This window comes from Trichoderma gamsii (assembly GCF_001481775.2).
Source record: "Trichoderma gamsii strain T6085 chromosome Unknown Scaffold_10.2, whole genome shotgun sequence".
Classification (NCBI taxonomy): Eukaryota; Fungi; Ascomycota; class Sordariomycetes; order Hypocreales; family Hypocreaceae; genus Trichoderma; species Trichoderma gamsii.
The window spans coordinates 874,776-893,506 of NW_020171347.1; the positions used below are offsets into that span (position 1 = coordinate 874,776).

General features: G+C 51.3%; 4 protein-coding genes across 4 annotated transcripts; all 4 read left to right on the forward strand.

The window, feature by feature from the left end:
* Nucleotides 1-739: 739 nt before the first annotated feature.
* Nucleotides 740-4,481, forward strand: TGAM01_v203888 (copper radical oxidase; the record flags this gene model as incomplete). The annotated part of the gene is made up of 5 exons (XM_024549305.1): nucleotides 740-879; nucleotides 938-1,258; nucleotides 1,332-1,468; nucleotides 1,599-1,752; nucleotides 1,844-4,481. The coding sequence occupies 5 exons, from the start codon at nucleotides 740-742 to the stop codon at nucleotides 4,479-4,481; spliced, it is 3,390 nt and encodes a 1,129-aa protein (XP_024406010.1).
* Nucleotides 4,482-5,369: 888 nt separating this feature from the next.
* On the forward strand, nucleotides 5,370-6,082 carry TGAM01_v203889 (hypothetical protein; the record flags this gene model as incomplete). Its single annotated transcript, XM_018803800.1, has 3 exons — nucleotides 5,370-5,442; nucleotides 5,596-5,755; nucleotides 5,842-6,082. The coding sequence occupies 3 exons, from the start codon at nucleotides 5,370-5,372 to the stop codon at nucleotides 6,080-6,082; spliced, it is 474 nt and encodes a 157-aa protein (XP_018662851.1).
* Nucleotides 6,083-9,720: 3,638 nt separating this feature from the next.
* TGAM01_v203890 (pyruvate carboxylase) lies at nucleotides 9,721-13,980 on the forward strand (the record flags this gene model as incomplete). Its single annotated transcript, XM_024549306.1, has 9 exons — nucleotides 9,721-9,868; nucleotides 9,968-9,988; nucleotides 10,048-10,055; nucleotides 10,158-10,258; nucleotides 10,328-10,359; nucleotides 10,426-10,545; nucleotides 10,608-10,669; nucleotides 10,763-13,807; nucleotides 13,873-13,980. 9 exons carry the CDS (start codon nucleotides 9,721-9,723, stop codon nucleotides 13,978-13,980), a joined length of 3,645 nt encoding a protein of 1,214 aa, XP_024406011.1.
* A 2,853-nt stretch (nucleotides 13,981-16,833) lies between these two features.
* TGAM01_v203891 (hypothetical protein) lies at nucleotides 16,834-17,554 on the forward strand (the record flags this gene model as incomplete). The annotated part of the gene is made up of 3 exons (XM_018803798.1): nucleotides 16,834-16,890; nucleotides 17,018-17,263; nucleotides 17,345-17,554. 3 exons carry the CDS (start codon nucleotides 16,834-16,836, stop codon nucleotides 17,552-17,554), a joined length of 513 nt encoding a protein of 170 aa, XP_018662849.1.
* Between the last annotated feature and the right edge of the window lie 1,177 nt (nucleotides 17,555-18,731).

Consider the following 18,731-nt stretch of genomic DNA (forward strand, 5'->3'; position numbering starts at 1 on the left):
TAATTGAGCAGTTAGCAGGCCGAGGAAACAATTGAGAGCATTGAAACAAACCATCCTAGTATTGGTGCCTTGCCTGAGGCTGCATGCCCGTTCAGGACGGCGCCTGGCTCCGGCTGACCAACCCTGGCCGGTCCTTGATCGAGACAAGGGGGGCGTGGCCCTTGCTTGCATAGGCGCCCTGCTGGATTCTCTGCGCTGCATCTGAATGCTGAAAGACCAGATAGGACGTACAAACATCTGAAGCGTGTACGGTACGAGCACCATCCAGTATCCCCCTGCAACGCTTGCTCTTAGTCGGATCCAGCATCTCTATCCGTGTGAGTGGCGCCTCCCATCATGGACCATCGCAACCACCGTCCACGAGGGACCAGGCCTAGCTGTTGGCCCGCGTAGGCCATCACAGTCTCGATCCCCGGCCTTGTTGTTTATTGCTGTGTGGGTGGCATGGCAAGCTATGCCAAGTCTCTCCGGCCCCATTAGTCCTGCTGGGTAGGGCTCATCTATTCCTGGGTCACGATCAGGCAGGATGCTCATGCACGGAGTACAAGAAGCTGGGCATTGTCCGCGGCAATTGACCAATTTTCTTTGTTCTTCTGCCTCTTTCTTCTCACGACTCTCCCTTTGATCAGCCAACAGTCCAGCCTCTCACTCGGTTTAGAGAGAGCGCGCGGGCCTGATACGCTGACTGCCAACTCTTTTGTTGCTGCTTGCCTTGGCGAGAGCCACAAAGACCGCAGCCATGAAACCTTTTCCGGCAGCCTCGCTGCTGTCGATCTCTCTACTATCTTTAAAACCGTGTCACGCACAGATCCTCCAAAAGCGGGCTCTTATTGCGCCAGCTTCGTTGGACAATGGCTGGGCATATCAGGGATGCTACATGTAAGGCGTTCTTTCTGCTTCTCTTGGCAAACTCTAAGCTTGCATATATGCTGATCAGAGCAAATAGCGATGTTGGACGGACGATTGGTGCAGCGTCCACCACTGATGCTGACATGACTAACGAAGAATGCACGAGTTACTGCTTCGGATTGGGCTTCCCTTATGCTGGAACAGAGTACTATACCCAATGCTACTGCGGCTCCAGTCTTGCAACGGGCGGCACAAATGCCACGGTCACGGACTGCAATACTCCATGTGGCGGCAACTCGACTGAGGCATGCGGTGGCCCCAATCGTCTCACTTTGTACAAGTCATCCAAAGTTACTGGTCCCCAGGTCAATCCAGGCCCCAATGGATGGGTATCCCAGGGGTGCTATGCGTAAGTTTCCAATACGAGATACTCACTTCTGAGCTTGTAGCTTAGATTAGCTTTGCTGACATATGACTGGCAGCGAGGGCACCACTGGTCGTGCATTGACATACCAACTCGGCAGCGTAGCTAATGCAAAGATGACCGTGGCCGCCTGTACATCAGGATGTAAGGCAGCGGGATATACCTTTGCTGGTGTTGAATTCGGTGGAGAGTGCTGTAAGTGGCCCCCAATTCCTCCTGAACGGACCATATGAGAGGCAGTGTGACTCTTTGCTTTGTTTCGTTTCATTCCTTTTTTCTCCGCTTCCAGTTAGCTGACCAGTTGAGCATCGATTCCGACGTGCAGACTGCGGCAAGTCTCTCTCCAATGGTGCCAAGCCAGCTGCAAGTGGCTGCACGATGACCTGCAATGGCAACAGTACCGAGTACTGTGGAGGACCAAGCTTGCTGAACCTTTACACCTATGGCTCCGGCTCCGGCTCCAGCTCCAGCTCCAGCAGGTAAGCACAGACATAATCTGGTGAAAGAAAGAAGCTAGGACTGCGGTGATGATCATCTCGTATTGGAGTGATGCTAACATGGATGGTGCAGCTCCGGGACTGCCACCACTGCTGCAGGTCAACCCGCGCAAACGGGTTCCTGTCCTGCCCAGCCCGCCTTGGTCGGCAAATACAACTGGTACGGCTGCTATACTGAGGGCACATCGGCTCGGGCTCTTGCAGCCACGACGTATTCCGATGATGCCATGACTCTAGAGAGCTGTGCTACCTTCTGTGCGGCTTACACTTACTTTGGCGTCGAATACAGCAGAGAATGCTATTGCGGCAACTCCTTTAGTGCCGGCTCCAAGCTCACTACGTCATCAGACTGCAGCATGACCTGTGCTGGCGGTGACTGTGAGCTTTGCGGTGCTGGAAATCGTCTGTCCGTCTATTCGCGCAACGCCCCGGGCTCGGGTAGCTCCTCGGGATCATCTCCTCCGTCAGGCACCACCACTTCAGCCACTCAGCAACCAACGGGTCTTCCGCAGGGATGGAAGAGCTATGGCTGCTATGTGGACGGCGTCAATGGCCGCATTCTTAATGCGCAGAACCCCGACGACCCTAACCTGACCCTCGAGTCCTGCGCCGCGTCCTGCGCTTCTCAAAACTATACCATCGCCGGTGCCGAGTACTCCAAGCAGTGCTTCTGCGGCAACAGCATCGTCAACGGCGGCGTCCAGGCCAATTCCTCCACAGAGTGCAACACTCCCTGCGCCGGCGACTCATCCGAAATCTGCGGTGGCGGCGGCAGAATGTCCATCATCTCCAAGGGAACACCGGCCGTCCTGGCACCTCCGGCACCAGTGCCGGTGGTGGGCAACTGGACGTACCAAGGCTGCTATGAGGATAATCTCAATCAGGTGCACACCTTCTTCTGGCAGAACATTTTCGCCAACACCATGACCCCTGAGATGTGCCTCAACGCCTGTGGTGAGTACGGCTACATGGCTGCCGGCTTAGAGTATGGCCAAGAGTGCTACTGTGGTGACCCGCAGAACATCAAGACGGCTGGTTCGACCAAGAGGCCTGAATCCGAGTGCAATGTTCCCTGTCCGGGCAATGGCTCGGCCATCTGCGGCGGCGGTTCCCGCCTCACGACTTACTTCTACACCGGAACCCCATTCTACTCTTGGGGCTTCCCTGCAGCGGGCTCCGCGGCGGCTGGTTCTTATGAGCAGCTAATGGGTGGCGTCTGTGTGCCTCTGATGGTAACCCAAGCCGTCACCGGCAAGGTCGTCTTCCTCGAGAAATGGGGTACTGGTGAACCCAACTCCACTGGTGCCTATGAGCTTGATTTGAGTCTTACCAACCAGTATAAGCTTGCTTGGAGAGAGATGCACGTCAAGACCGACATCTTCTGCTCTGCAGGTGTCACTCTCCCTGATAAGGCTGGTCGACAGCTCAATGTAGGAGGATGGTCTGGCGACTCTACCTACGGTGTCCGTTTGTATACCCCAGATGGTTCCGCTGGCGTCAACGGCACCAATGACTGGCAGGAGAATGTTGATGTTTTGAAACTCCAAGACGGTCGCTGGTACCCAACTGCCATGAACATGGCTAACGGCTCTGTTCTCGTCGTTGGAGGCGAAGAGGGTTCTAACGGCGCTCCTATTCCGACCCTCGAGATTCTTCCATACACTGGTACGGCGCCTCTCTACATGGACTGGCTCGAACGCACCGATCCGAACAATCTGTATCCCTTCTGCAGCGTTCTTCCCTCCAAAGGCATCTTTGTAGCCTACTGGAACGAGGCTCGCATTTTGGATGAAAACACCTTTGCCACCATCAAGGTCTTGCCCAACATTCCCGGCGCAGTCAACAATCCCATGGCCGGACGAACATATCCCCTTGAGGGATCTGCTGTTTTGCTGCCCATGCACGCTCCTTTCACAGAGCCTCTCGGTGTCCTTATCTGCGGTGGCTCTTCCGAGGGTGCCTCTTATGCTCTGGATAACTGCGTGAGCACCTATCCCGATGTCGAGAATGCGACATGGGCAATTGAGCGTATGCCTTCTCAGCGTGTCATCTCCTGCATGGCTCCTCTTCCCGACGGAACCTATCTCATCCTCAATGGTGCTCACCATGGTGTTGCTGGATTCGGTCTCGCCGACAGCCCCAACCTGAATGCCCTGCTTTACGACCCCCAGAAGCCACTAGGCCACCGCATCACCGTCATGGCAAACACCACCGTGGCTCGCATGTACCACTCCGAGGCCATCACCCTTCTCGACGGTCGCGTGCTCGTCTCCGGCTCAGATCCCCAAGATAGCGTCAATCCCGAAGAGTACCGTATCGAGTCCTTCACCCCGCCTTACCTTAAGAGCGGCAAGCCTCGTCCTTCATTCACCCTCACCAACAAAGACTGGAGCTACGGCCAAACCATCACCGTCAAACTTGGCGGCCCTGCTCAAAACGGTGCTATCCAAGCCACTCTGCTTGGCTCTGTTACCAGCACCCACGGCAACTCCATGGGAGCGCGTACCCTCTTCCTCGACATCTCTTGCGCTGGCACTACTTGCACCGTTACTGCTCCTCCCAGCCAGTACATTGCCCCTCCTACCTGGTATATGCTCTTTATCCTGGACGGAGGTATCCCGGCTGTGGGCGTGTACGTCCGCGTTGGCGGCGACCCAGGCCAGATTGGTAACTGGCCTAAGGCCTCTGGTTTCTCCGTCCCAGGTGTCTAAGTCATGACGTTATGTTTGTTTTTTTGAGAGCGATATTTCTTATTTGCGTGTGATGTAGTTAGTGTTCTCTTGATGTATTATTGCTTTTGGTAGAAATTGGTTAGCGAACGATCTTGTTATGCTTGATCTGGATATAAAGGCAAGCTCATGATAAACAAGCGGAAGAAAGGAAACAGGCCATAGAGAGCAAGGTATCAATAGTTAAGAATATTACTATACAAGGCGTGGTGTCTATTCACCTGGTATCATTTTTATTTCCGTCATCAAGTGGACACATGGTCTCAGTGAAGTCGTATTTCCTGATTTCAGGCGCTCAATGCTGTTCTCAATCGACGGTCAAGGAGCTGATATTCTTATTCTTATGAGAATCGTTCATTTCGTTTTCTTATATTGTTTTCAATATTCCTTGCCATGTAGGTCAGCCCATTGTGTGTTCAACGTAGAATTTGTTTCTGGCTTACCATAAACCAATGTTTGAAATGGTCATTTCATACGGTGGCATGGGTCTGCGATTTGGCGTAGTGGTTCATCTGCGTTCACCCAATAGATATTTTTTTCGCAGATCTGTCAATTCTTATAGCCAAGTTGAATAGAGATGTAAGATTGACCTTGTATAATTCACAACATGGAAAAAATCATCTTTGTGATCAAACACTAGAAGCAATTGAGGTTTCCAGCTTGTAGTGCACGCTGTTGCTGTTGCTGGAGCTGGGGGCACGTGACATCGCAACTACCACTTCGGCGTCCAAATTTTGGCCGACAAGGGTAAATCAACGCCGCTGACAAGAACGAGATTGGAGTCTTTTTGCGTCCCAGCATCCTCCAAAGCGCCGCAACGACAATCCGTGCCCTCCCACGTTCTTAAACATCTCTCGACAATCATTCAAAATGGCTGCGCTCGCTAAGGCTATCAACGCCAAGATCAGGTCCAACCCGATGTTGAGCTATGTCTGCACAACTCGTACGTACTAGCCTACCCAATATCCTCGCGCTGAAGCTACGAAAGGCGCCTGAGCGCGACTGAGGGAACTTTTGCTATGATACTGTCCGCTCAAGCGTTTATTATCTTGTTCCTTGTGTTCTTTCCCCGGAATCTTTGCGCCTCTTGCTCAAGACGCGGCCTTTGTGGCCAGAAGCTGGCGCGCTTATTGGATCCAACGTCTATACCTGGAGCCAGAAGCTAACAAAGTGTCGCAAACAGACTTTTGGGGACCTGTTTCCAACTTTGGAATTCCCATTGCTGCTGTGCTGGATACCCAGAAGAGCCCTGATCTGTAAGAAGCTATCCCCCAAACTCCGAGCTGCATCCCCGCCGATACCGGCCGACGGCTTACCTTTTTTCTCTCGTTTCTCTATATAGGATCTCCGGACAGATGACCGCCGCCCTTACCGTCTACTCCTTGACCTTTATGCGATACGCTCTTGCTGTCTCCCCCAAGAACTACCTCCTGTTCGGATGCCACGTTGTCAACTCATGCGCTCAGCTCACCCAGGGCTACCGATTCCTGTCATACCACAAATGGGGTGGAAAGGAGAAGGCGGCTCTGAACGCTTTGGATAAGGGTGCCGAGGCTGGCAAGGAGTCAGCACCTAGCAAATAAATCAACTTGGGAAGAACAAGAAGTTGTTGCGCAAAATGGAACTAGGACGCTTAAGGTGTGGACAAAAGTCGTTGGGATAAGAAGAGGGACGATGAACACTGCGGTAGATCAAAGTCGAAAGGAAAGTTCATCCGAAGTGAGGCCAAAGTCTCAAGACTAGAGGATTTCGATGGCTTGTGTAGGTTCATCCACGTCCGCTGGAGCTTGCAGCTGCTGTGTCATACATTTTTACATCTCCGAGCCATTTCATAGACGGGATTTGAAGCTTCAGGTATATGGACAAATAATAATAGCTTGGGAGATTCATTTACACCTAACAACTGGATTATCGCCGTATTGTCGGGATTATCGTCGTATCGTCGGGAACACCAAATTTTTCAGTCTGTAAGCAGCCCATTCACAATGCAGGTGCAGCAGTAATGATAGGTCGTTTTCATCCAGGTGACAGGAAGTATCACCACAATGGCAACGCGAATTGTCAAGCCAGAGCCTCGGTCTCTATCCACTCTTGATAGGCCAGTATTTAGACAGGGACTCTCTGAGCTTTACGTCATGCGGGCCAAGCCATAACCATATTGATCAATCTAGAAATAGTAATTATGAAGACGCGATTCAGGGACGACGTGCCATCGACGGCAGTCGTTGAGTAGACTGCCGAGGTTTTCCTCTAGTAGCCGGGGTAAAGTTGACAAACCATTAGATATTGCGTAGTAGCGTAATATCAACAAGCCTGAGATGGCAACATCTTCTCGCAGCCGAGGATAACCCAAAAAAACTTCATACTAACAAGGATGAGAATAGTTGCATATTATTTTATCAATCAAGCTCTCAGAGAGTATCTCAAAGCGAAGAGGACTAAGACTCATTTCATAACGAAGAAATATCGGCGAATTGGACTACTAGAGTGTTTAATGGTCCAAATCACAGCTTACAGGACCCCTGCCCCGGCCGGTGTCGGAGAAAGGTCATTTTGGTGCATACTGGCAAATGACACATCGTCCAAAAAGAGTAATATCACAAGAGACCGGACCAAACATGGGAATAAAGATGGAAGGCAAGGCGGATGACTGCAATTTCGCTGGATTGGTGCGATAACAGTAATTCGAGCGAGATAGTCAGGCACACTATTTCGTAAGTGGCGTGCGAGAGCCGGAGGTGATGGAAGGCGAAGAAAAATCCTCTGCTAAACCGGCGGATCTCTGGCTCATCACAACCCCATCCAGATTCAAGCAAAAACCAATAAGCCGACTGAGGGCGCCATACGCTATCCAGGGAGAGCCCAGCGCTAGATGGCGATGAGCGCGCGATATAGAGTAAAGTGTGAGAAATAGTGCCAGTCGGCTTGAGGCGCCGAGCTCGAGCTAGGCGGGGTGCCCAAATTCATCAGCACCCAAGTTTGGGGGGCCCTTCCAGATCTTAGCTCGCCCAATCTCGAGTTACACACTTGCACACGGAGTACATCTGCAAGATGAGCCGCCATTGCCAGATCGGCCTTGCACGCCAGCTGGGAAAATACTGGGGTCACAGATGCGACGGATCCGTCTTCGGATCCAGCAACACCCTCGGGCCGGCGATACGAAGACCAATTACGTTACGGGCCCCTTCCTCCGAGCCGAGAAACGACACCATCAGATTCAGCACGGCCATGGCCGGCCCACGAGGTGCTGCAACGGATGACCATCACGTGGAAACGGCGAGAATGATCGGACTCGACGAATTGAAGCCGTGTCGAGATATTCCGAGTGAGCCCTGCTTCATGGTGTTTTGATGCTGTCATCAGCCGCATCTAGGCGAACCTCGCAGGCAAAAGTGCTCTGATCCTCGGTTATGGCACCAGCCCTCGCCTCTCTCACTGAGCACAAGACGAGAGGAGGGGTGTTTCATGGACCAAAGGCCAAGGCGGGATTGGTAAGACGCGGCGAGGGGATCTAGTTCGCGCGCATGGGGTAATGGAGTGCATGTAATGCAAGGCAAGGCATGATTCAGATCTCGTTAGGTGCCTGCTTTGCGGATTATGCATCGTGTTAGAGGATAGCAATTGGCGGTAAGCAGTTCTGGCCCCGGGGGAAATGCAATTGATGGCAGTCCATCCTCCAGATTGGGCGACAACTGCGGCTGATATTATGCCTCAGGAGCTAAAGAGAGCTCCTCGATGCAGGAGCCTGGTGGGTACAGGTCTCGGAAGCCCGCTATGCCATTACACGGCGTCCATTCCAAAGAGCCAGCGAAGAAGGAAAAGGGCCAAGACATCCCGCTCTTGGAACGAAGCTTAATATAACAGCGCCAAACTTGTAAGAGGCTGCGTTATCTTGAGCCGCTGATTGGCCGAAAGAGAAGGCTCCGCCCGTTTAAGCTGGTATCAACGAGCTAATGGTGATACATGGTAACAATCGACTTTAGCCCCCCAAATAGCGGGTGTAAAATCTGGTATGTAATGGAATGACTTTCTGGATGGCAACACGGCCTAGCCGGTACTTGATAAGCATTTGTGACTGTTTGTACGTAGTAAAAAGAGCAACAAAGAAAAATGGAAAGAAGAAGCAATAATAATCAATTTCCAAGACAAATTGGCTGCAGTAAAAGTAACTTTTTGGTTGGCTGGCTGAGCGCAGAGTCCTTTTTATAGAACGAGCTTCCCCTCTTGCTTATTGCAGCCAAACCGCAGTCCACCAAACACAAAGTGTCTCAACTAGCTGCTACCTAGTGCTATATAGTCGTCGTACTGCGTTAACAGAAGCGATCTATTTCTGCTGTCTCACCGACTGGGCATCAGCTGACGAGACCAGAGATGCTGGGGGAAGATCTTCCATCTAGCCTCATGTACAAGGACCTCTGCGCCGCCATGTTGGTCCATTTTGCCTCAACGCCGTAGCCGCCGTATTCCACGCCGCCAATCCCGGTGCTTCAGGGCAGAGCACATAATGCAGCGAGTAACGCAAAGATGCATCTGCCTGTGTCCATGTGTCCATGTGGCACACCAGGGTGGGCATGTGTCACAACTCAGGCTCGGCAGAGGGGGATAGACGTGCGCCCAGAGACAAGATTGAGCGTGTAGCCCGGTCCACTCTCGCAGCTCCTCGCACTCTCTCGGAGATTTTCTCTGCCGTCGTGCTGGATTCGAGAAGAGAATGAAAATAGCTCCTTTCTTTTCTTTCCAGCTCCCATCTCTCTCTTGCTTGCACCTTCCTTTGTGCAGCTTCTGCCAACAGCGGCCATTGCCGGTCCTGATTGCTGAGCCGAGCAGACGAAAGAAGCACACAGTACAAGTCGAGATGGCCGGGCAGTATAAGACGCAGTCAAGCAGCCGACATGAACCATTCCTGCCTGTTACATGCCTATTGCCTCAGTACCTGTAGCTAGTGCCTGCACTGTCACAAGCGCTGGACGCAACTGCTAGCACCTGCTAACCTCCCTAAACGCAGCACCCCACCCCCCACCTTCGACAGCTGCCCCGCCGTCAATTCCTGCCCCCCCATCCGTCCATCTTGGCCGAGCTTCTGCTGCTTCATAAAAGGCAGCGCATCCGGCCGTCTCCCTCAGGCTCTCTTCTGTGCTGAGCTGCTCTCCTTTTGTCTCTCCCATATCCCTGAGTCGAGCATATATCTTCACTTTGTCTGCTCGAGCCCGTCTTGCCCGTCATGGCAGGCACTCCAGTCCCTCACCCGCAGCAGGCGCTGACCTTCACTGATGTCTTCGACGAGGAGGATGTCGATGAGCCCAAGGAGGCGCAGACCATCCACCACATCCGTGCCAATTCCAGCATCATGAATTTCAAGAAGATCCTTGGTGAGTCGCTACGTCTGAGGCATTTATCGGAGCCAATTGGCGCGGAACAAGTCACAGAAGAGAGCGGTTTTACTGACTCTTGGCTGCTACGCTGAACAGTTGCCAACCGTGGTGAAATCCGTAAGTCGAAACAACCCCGCCATCAACCTTGTCGCAGCTTGCTCGCTAACACTTACCAGCTATCAGAGTACGTTGAACAAGCAAACCGGCCCCGATTTTACACATAGCTTTATGAGCGACATAATGTGACATACTAACCTTGATTTGCGCACTGCGAATAGATTTTCAGAACAGTCAGTTGTCCCTCTTTCCGCCAGTGCCGACTTCGGGCGCATACTTACCCCTCCTACAGGCCCACGAGCTTTCATTACACACAATCGCTGTATTCAGGTGAACAACGCCCCGATGAAATAAAGTTCTGCACGCTCTTTGCACAAAACGACTGACTTTTTATCCCAGTTATGAGGACCGACTCTCCATGCATCGCCAAAGTATGATACTGCGACCCTGATATGCACCCCGCCACATGACTGCTTTTGCTAACTGCTTTCCCACAGAGGCCGACGAAGCCTACGTCATTGGCAAGCGAGGCCAGTACACCCCTGTCGGAGCTTATCTCGCCGGAGACGAGATTATCAAGATTGCCGTAGAGCACGGCGCTCAACTGGTTCACCCAGGTTTGTTCTTCCGCCTCTTTTTGCTCTGTAAGCCTCGTTTATTTGTTAATCAACTTCATCAGGTTACGGTTTCTTGTCTGAGAATGCTGTATTTGCCCGCAACGTCGAGAAGGCTGGCCTCATTGTAAGTTTTCGGCTTGCCTCGGCTACTACCCAATTTCTATAGCCGGAGCTTTTTTTTTTCCTTATCTCAACCTAACACTAACACTGTTCACAGTTTGTCGGCCCCACCCCAGATGTGATCGATGCCCTTGGCGACAAGGTCTCGGCTCGCAAGCTTGCCATTGCCGCCGGCGTCCCGGTCGTCCCTGGAACCGAGGGAGCTGTAGAGAAATACGAAGAGGTCAAAGCCTTCACTGATGAGTATGGCTTCCCCATCATCATCAAGGCTGCTTATGGCGGCGGTGGTCGTGGTATGCGAGTTGTTCGCGACCCCGAGAGCCTGAAGGAAAACTTCGAGCGAGCAACTTCTGAGGCCAAGTCTGCCTTTGGCAACGGCACCGTCTTCGTAGAGCGCTTCCTCGACAAGCCCAAGCATATCGAGGTCCAGCTGCTCGGTGACAATCATGGTAACATTGTCCACCTGTATGAGCGTGACTGCTCTGTCCAGCGCCGACACCAAAAGGTCGTCGAGATTGCTCCGGCCAAGGACCTCCCCCAGGAAACCCGAGACGCCATCCTGAACGATGCCGTCAAGCTGGCCAAGTCCGTCAACTACCGCAATGCAGGCACTGCGGAGTTTTTGGTTGACCAGAAGAACCGCTACTACTTCATCGAGATCAATCCTCGTATCCAAGTCGAGCACACCATTACCGAAGAGATCACTGGCATCGACATTGTCGCCGCCCAGATCCAGATCGCCGCTGGCGCTACTCTGGCTCAGCTTGGTCTTACTCAGGACCGAATTTCCACTCGTGGCTTTGCCATTCAGTGCCGTATCACTACCGAAGACCCTGCCGAGGGCTTCCGACCAGATACCGGAAAGATCGAGGTCTACCGATCCGCCGGTGGAAACGGTATTCGTCTTGATGGTGGTAACGGCTTCGCTGGAGCTGTCATTACTCCTCACTACGATTCCATGTTGGTCAAGTGTACTGCCCAGGGCAGCACCTACGAAATTGCCAGAAGAAAGGTGCTGCGAGCTCTTATCGAGTTCCGTATCCGAGGTGTCAAGACCAACATTCCCTTCTTGGCTTCTCTTCTAACCCACCCAACCTTTATTGATGGAAATTGCTGGACAACCTTCATCGACGATACCCCGCAGCTGTTTGACCTCGTAGGTGGCCAGAACCGCGCCCAGAAACTGCTAGCATACCTCGGAGATGTCGCTGTCAACGGTAGCTCTATCAAGGGCCAGATTGGCGAGCCCAAGTTCAAGGGCGAAATCATTCCTCCCGAGCTTTTCACTTCCACTGGTGAAAAGGTCGACGTCAGCCAGCCTTGCCAGAAGGGTTGGAGAAACATCATCGTTGAACAGGGCCCCAAGGCCTTTGCCAAGGCTGTTCGCGACTACAAGGGATGTCTTCTCATGGACACCACATGGCGAGATGCTCACCAGTCTTTGCTGGCCACCCGAGTTCGAACCATTGATCTCCTCAACATTGCCAAGGAAACCAGCCACGCGCTCTCCAACCTGTACAGTCTGGAGTGCTGGGGTGGTGCTACGTTTGATGTGGCATACCGCTTCCTTTACGAGGATCCTTGGGATCGTCTTCGAAAGATGCGACAGCAGATTCCCAACATCCCCTTCCAGATGCTGCTTCGTGGCGCAAACGGCGTGGCGTACTCTTCGCTGCCCGACAATGCCATTGATCACTTTGTTGAGCAGGCTAAGAAGAACGGAGTCGACATTTTCCGTGTCTTTGATGCCTTGAACGACATCAACCAGCTCGAGGTTGGCATCAAGGCTGTCCACAAGGCTGGCGGTGTTGTGGAGGGAACGGTGTGCTACAGCGGTGACATGTTGAACCCTAAGAAGAAGTACAACTTGCCCTACTACTTGGACCTGGTTGACAAGCTGGTTGCCCTGGACATCCACGTTCTGGGTATCAAGGATATGGCTGGTGTGTTGAAGCCACACGCAGCTACACTCCTGATCGGTGCTATTCGCAAGAAGTACCCTGATCTGCCCATCCACGTTCACACTCACGATTCCGCTGGTACGGGTGTCGCCTCCATGGTGGCTTGTGCCCAGGCCGGCGCCGATGCGGTCGATGCCGCCACAGACAGCCTGTCTGGAATGACCTCTCAGCCTAGCATCAACGCTGTGCTGGCTTCTTTGGAAGGCAGCGAGTTTGACCCCGGCTTGGATCACAAGCAAGTTCGAGCTCTGGACACCTACTGGTCCCAGCTGCGTCTGCTCTACTCTCCTTTCGAAGCCCACCTTGCTGGACCTGACCCCGAGGTGTACGAGCACGAAATTCCTGGTGGTCAGCTGACCAACATGATGTTCCAGGCTTCTCAGCTCGGCCTTGGATCTCAGTGGCTCGAGACCAAGAAGGCTTACGAGCATGCCAATGAGCTGCTTGGCGATGTTGTCAAGGTTACGCCTACTTCCAAGGTTGTTGGCGATCTCGCCCAGTTCATGGTCTCCAATAAGCTGAGTCTGGAAGATGTCAAGGCTCGCGCTTCCGAGCTCGACTTCCCCGGCTCCGTGCTTGAGTTCTTGGAGGGTATGATGGGCCAACCTTACGGCGGCTTCCCCGAGCCACTCCGCACAGATGCCCTCCGTGGACGACGGAAGCTCGACAAGCGTCCTGGTCTCTTCCTCGACCCTGTGGACTTCACCAAGGTCAAGCGCGAGCTGGGCAAGAAGTTCGGAGCGCCTGTTACGGAGTGTGACATTGCCTCTCATGTCATGTACCCCAAGGTCTTTGAGGATTACAAGAAGTTTACCGCCGAGTACGGCGACCTTTCAGTCCTGCCTACCAGATACTTCCTTTCTCGACCAGAAATTGGTGAGGAGTTTAACGTAGAACTGGAGAAGGGCAAGATTCTCATCCTCAAGCTTCTTGCTATCGGTCCTTTGAGCGAACAGACCGGTCTTCGCGAAGTCTTCTTCGAAATGAACGGTGAAGTCCGACAAGTTACCGTCGCTGACAAGAAGGCTGCCGTTGAGAACATTAGCCGCCCCAAGGCTGATGCTAGCGACTCCAGCCAGGTCGGCGCTCCCATGTCTGGTGTCTTGGTTGAGCTGCGTGTCCACGAAGGCTCTGAGGTCAAGAAGGGCGACCCTCTTGCTGTTCTGTCTGCCATGAAGATGGTAAGTTCTTCTTTTGCCTCTCTCTTGCGAAACCAAAAAATGCATGTTGCTAACTATGCTTGTAGGAAATGGTTATCTCAGCTCCCCATAGCGGAAAGGTGGCCAGTCTCCAGGTCAAGGAGGGCGACTCTGTTGATGGCTCTGATTTGGTGTGCAGAATTACCAAGGCTTAGGTCATTTGTTAAGAGTTGATGAGAAGAAAAAGAATGATTGTCTGAATTTTAAGAGTGTTTACTAGCGGGCTGTTTGGACCGGGCAAACAGATGACATGCAACATACAAAAACGGTGTTTCTCCTTGTACAATGGTACAGCAGGCGTGTGCAGAGTAGGGAACCGATTATAGGATTATTCAGTAGGGTTATACAAAGTATCAATTACACTTGGCAATTACAAGATGGTACATGATCCTCGAGTTTTTGATATTGATTTTATTGATATGAGTTTTTAGTACCGCTTAGATCAGCTATAAACACGCACGCAAATAGGAAAGGCATCCCATTACATGCAACCCTTCTATTTTTCACTGCCTGTTGCGAATTCAAGAGCTAAATGGGCTCTGGCAGCTTTAGAGAGTTGTACTTGGTCCCTTGGCTACTAGTATGACGTATGTACTATGGAGAAGCAACGCAATTGACAACTGATCAGCGATAACTGTGGACCAACAGGCGATTTAGATCATTCATTTACGTCTATCAAAGCTTTGCTATTTTCAGTGGCGCGTAAACGGACGTCGACTGTTCACTTGAGCGTTGCAAAAGCAGGGTGCTCGGGAGTAACTGGAAGTACCACTAAGGTGCCTTACCTCTAGGTACTAGTAGGTAGGACCAAAGTCTACGACCAATTTATCATTGGTGGCTCAAAATATACCAGTCATTTCGAAAGAGCAGTGAGTTCCACGTGATTCTCTCTTCCCCCCTTTCTCCAAGCTGAGTGCCGTTGGGGTTGCACCACATGCAATGATGTAAAAGCGTGAGATGGAGATGGAGATCAGATGCGCGATAAGCCGGATCGCTTGGCTGCTTGATGAATTAGTAAAGCAGTGATTAATTGATGTTTCGCTATCTAGTGGTTGTCTAGGCACATCTATGTAGGGAAGCCAGGGCCACCCAATCTCTCGTCACAGTGCCATCATCGAAAAGGTGCTTGGGCTTGTCCACGCGTTTTTGCAGATAGGCTGATGTCAGCGCGCAAAGGAGGAGGAGAAGAAGGGAGCACGTAGGGCTTTTTCTTTCTGCAGCTTGTATTGTATAGGTGCGGTTCTTGCGCAAATATTTCGCTCAAACAAAAAAAAACCTGCGAGCGAGCGAGCGAATGACATGAGAAACGGGCGGATGGGCGCATGAACAGGAATCTCATGCAGCCATTCGGTCGGCGCAGATGCAAGTAGGTGCGCTATGCATATTCTAGCGGTTTTGCGGTGCGGTACGGACGGAGCAAAAGACAGAGTGAGGGGAAGTTGCTGCTTGCCCTGGAGCCGGATAAATGGGCGAAAGAATAATTCGGAGTAAAAAAAACCTTGACATCCCATTCTTGCTTGCTTGAGTTGGGGTAAAAGTGACTTGGAATTTTATGTGATCGGTCATCAGTTGTAGCACCCGCGTTTTGGCGAGCGATCCGGGTAGATGGATAGGATGAGTGGATGGCATGGGTGAATGGGTTGGACAAAGAACACGAGATTGGTTGAATCATTGTTTATCGTCTCATGGCACGACGTACGCGTCCAGCTGAAGTCTAATAATACAGCATCTGCTCACTCAACACTTGACATTATACTCCCTAGAGTGTTATTATATCTCTCGGTGAATACGATGGTGCTAGACACCTGTACGGAGTACCAGTACTGCTCCCTGCGCTGCAAGGACATGTATCTTGCTTGTATGGGTACTCCTTACAGGTAAGTGGTCTCGTGCCGCCGGCTCTTCTCCAAAACATGCTCGTAGACGGACGGAGTAATCCTGCAGCAAGCCCCCCCTGAAGCCTCTCGCTTCGGTCTGTCAGATTTACTGGTCCTGTAATGCGGCCTCTAGGATGTAGGCGAATGGCGAATACCGCCCTGCCGTAGCAATGCACAGTGTTGTTACTCGTACGCGATGCGCAATGTGTTCTGCTGTGTAAGACCGCCTGCTAAGCTCGGACACGGTACTTTCATGTTAGTCAAGAGTACAAAACTCGTCGCCTTAGTAATCCAATCCAGATCTTTTGCCGTTTAAGAGGATCCCAAGTTGGCCGGAGTTGGATATGCGCTTGACTCAGATCCAATTAATGAATGAAAAGATGACCATCGGATCTACTGGAAAAGAAGACGATCCAAGGGGATATTCCGGAACCGCGCAGAAAATCCTTGCTGTAATACGAACTCTTTATAGAAGACATGTCGCAGCAGGTACCTGATAAGAGTGTGAAACTGCCTTTCCTAGCAGTACCCCGGAGATGTCCCCAGCGCGGGATTTGTGGAGAGGGCAAAAGTCTAGCAGGGGGGTTCTTTAGCGGATTTTTGACCTGCACAGGCGCCGGGTCTTGCTGGAAAAGCCCCAGTTTCTTGGCCTACAAGATGCTTTCGGTGGCAAGCTTGCCGGATCCCCGCTCTAGGCTTCCTGTTTTCAGCGGCGCTGGGATTTGCTCTTAACTTTTGTGGCCGTCTAGCTGGCCTTCTCCTCCTCTTGCTTTTTTTTCTTGCTTTCAAACTCTTTTTAAATTTTTTCGCTCATCACTCTCAAATCTCCTCTTCTCCTTGGAACAAACACTGCACCTAGGTATTCGACCACCGTCAAGCTTGCAAATCTTGCGCTCGAATCAATACTCGACTCTACCGGTCCAGCGCTCCGTCGCTCCTCGCACACGCGATCTTGTTATTCGTTTATGCGCCCGCTAAGAGGAACATCAAAATCCAACATCACCGACCGCACCATCGCAGCTTACTAGATTTCGCCTCGTCGTCCTCTTTTCGCTCCTCCTCCTCCTCCCTCGAGACAAAAATAAAAGAGAAAAATAAACATTTTATATATTTCCGCTATTAAGCGTTGAAATGGAGAGCCTGCAGCTTTCACAGGTCTTGGCCGACTTGAGCAATCTCGGCGCAGCTGTATGTCTTACTGCATCTTCCTACACTACCGATGTCCTCTGCCCTTTCCCATAACAATCCCTTGCAATAAATTCTCATATTCAAAATCTTGCTACGTTCTCTTTCTGACAGACGCTCGCATCAACAGGAGCCTGCGGCCGCCGCTGCCATTGTCAATGCCAACATCCCCAGTATCCAGACCCAGCTTATCAAAGACGACTCCCATACGCCTTCCCAGCAACAGCAGAGGCCATCATCTGGCCTGAGGCGGGCATGGTCGTCCGAAGCGGGCTCGCAGCCCAAATTCGACAAGATGGGTCGGCGCATTCTCATCAGTTCACCAAAGTCTGGTTCAGCCGCCAACTCTATACCCGGCACGCCTCAACCTTCTAATGTAAGATGCGCCACAAATTTGCCGAGAGCATTGTACTTTTCTTTGGTCAGTTCCAGAACTAACTGCGGCTTGATATTGCAGTACGATAACGACCTTGAGCAAGCTAATATGCTCATGGCCCTCTACGATATTCGCTCCAAACTCAAGCAACAGGACAATAGCAGCCTCATGCGAGCGCGCGAAAAGATCAATGCCCTAGCTGCACGCCAGCAAGCCCAACAATTTGCCGAACTCAACATGAAAAAGGCCGACGAGATGCGACGAAACCGCTATTCTTTCCCCAAGGTTTAAGATGCCAACGCTGTCGACGACTTTCTACCTTTTCCCTTCTTCTTGTTTTATGCACAAAACAAATAGATCGGGCCACTGTCAAATTTGGTCTTTCAACGTTATCCTGCAGACTTTTGTTTTGTATCCTTTTTCTTCTCTCTTTCTTTTTTCTCCCGCTTTTCCTTCTGGTCTCTCCATGTGGAGCAAAGAAGGAAATGAGGATAACGAAAGCAAATAACGATACACCATTCTTTTTGTCAAAACGACCTACGGCTTGAAAAATTATACGGTATATTAAATGACGGACGGACGACTTGGGCTCAAACGATGGGAGCCTGTGTTATCGATACGGGAACGATGGATTCTGCTTCTTATACCCTCCTTTTTTGGTATCTTTGGATGATATTCTTGGGCCTTTGATTGCACGGCAAGAGGATATTCTTACCTTGTAGCCACCCTCCTTTTACGCAAGCGGAATTGAGCATGGAGTCACGGGAGAAAAGGGCGTATTGTTTGCCTTCACTGTCGGTACACGGTTGATTTTTTACTGGGGCATTTTATCTTTCCTATTTCTTGACCTTCCTTTATTGGGGAGAGTTTTTTTGCTTCATTGAGAACACGATGCAACGAATTCTGTTGTTTGGTTGTTTCTTCTACCTAACTGTAGAATGGATACTGTTGGAGCTCTTGTACGATATACGATAACTAATTCAACAGCGTGCCATTTCGAACAGTACCCCGTCTCTTCGACGAGTGTTTCGCCAATCAATTGTAAGAAGGCAATACTAATTGATCAGGGAGGCTCCTGCTGGCTTCACGGCGAGTGATAGTTCGAAGAACATTGCCGCCAGAAGATGGATATACTGTAAGGCCTGTTCTTGTATAAACTCTACCAGATTAATAGTCATGCAAGTCTACTACCTTGGCTGATTACAGTGGAGGCGGTTTATCAATAGAATCTTCCACAGGTTCAAAAAGAACGTCTTTGTCGATGAGGCTGCTATAGTCATATTATGCTATGAAAGTAGATTGTTTCTTTTATTGTCATATTTGCTCGACGTGGCAACGCTCGCTTGGCCTGATGAGTGCATCACCATCACCCGTAGTGCTAACAATTGAAGATCGGACGGAACGTCATTTAAGGCCTAGTAGTACTGCACAGAAGAGTGGGAAAAGGTGAAATTGCTAAGAAAAACTT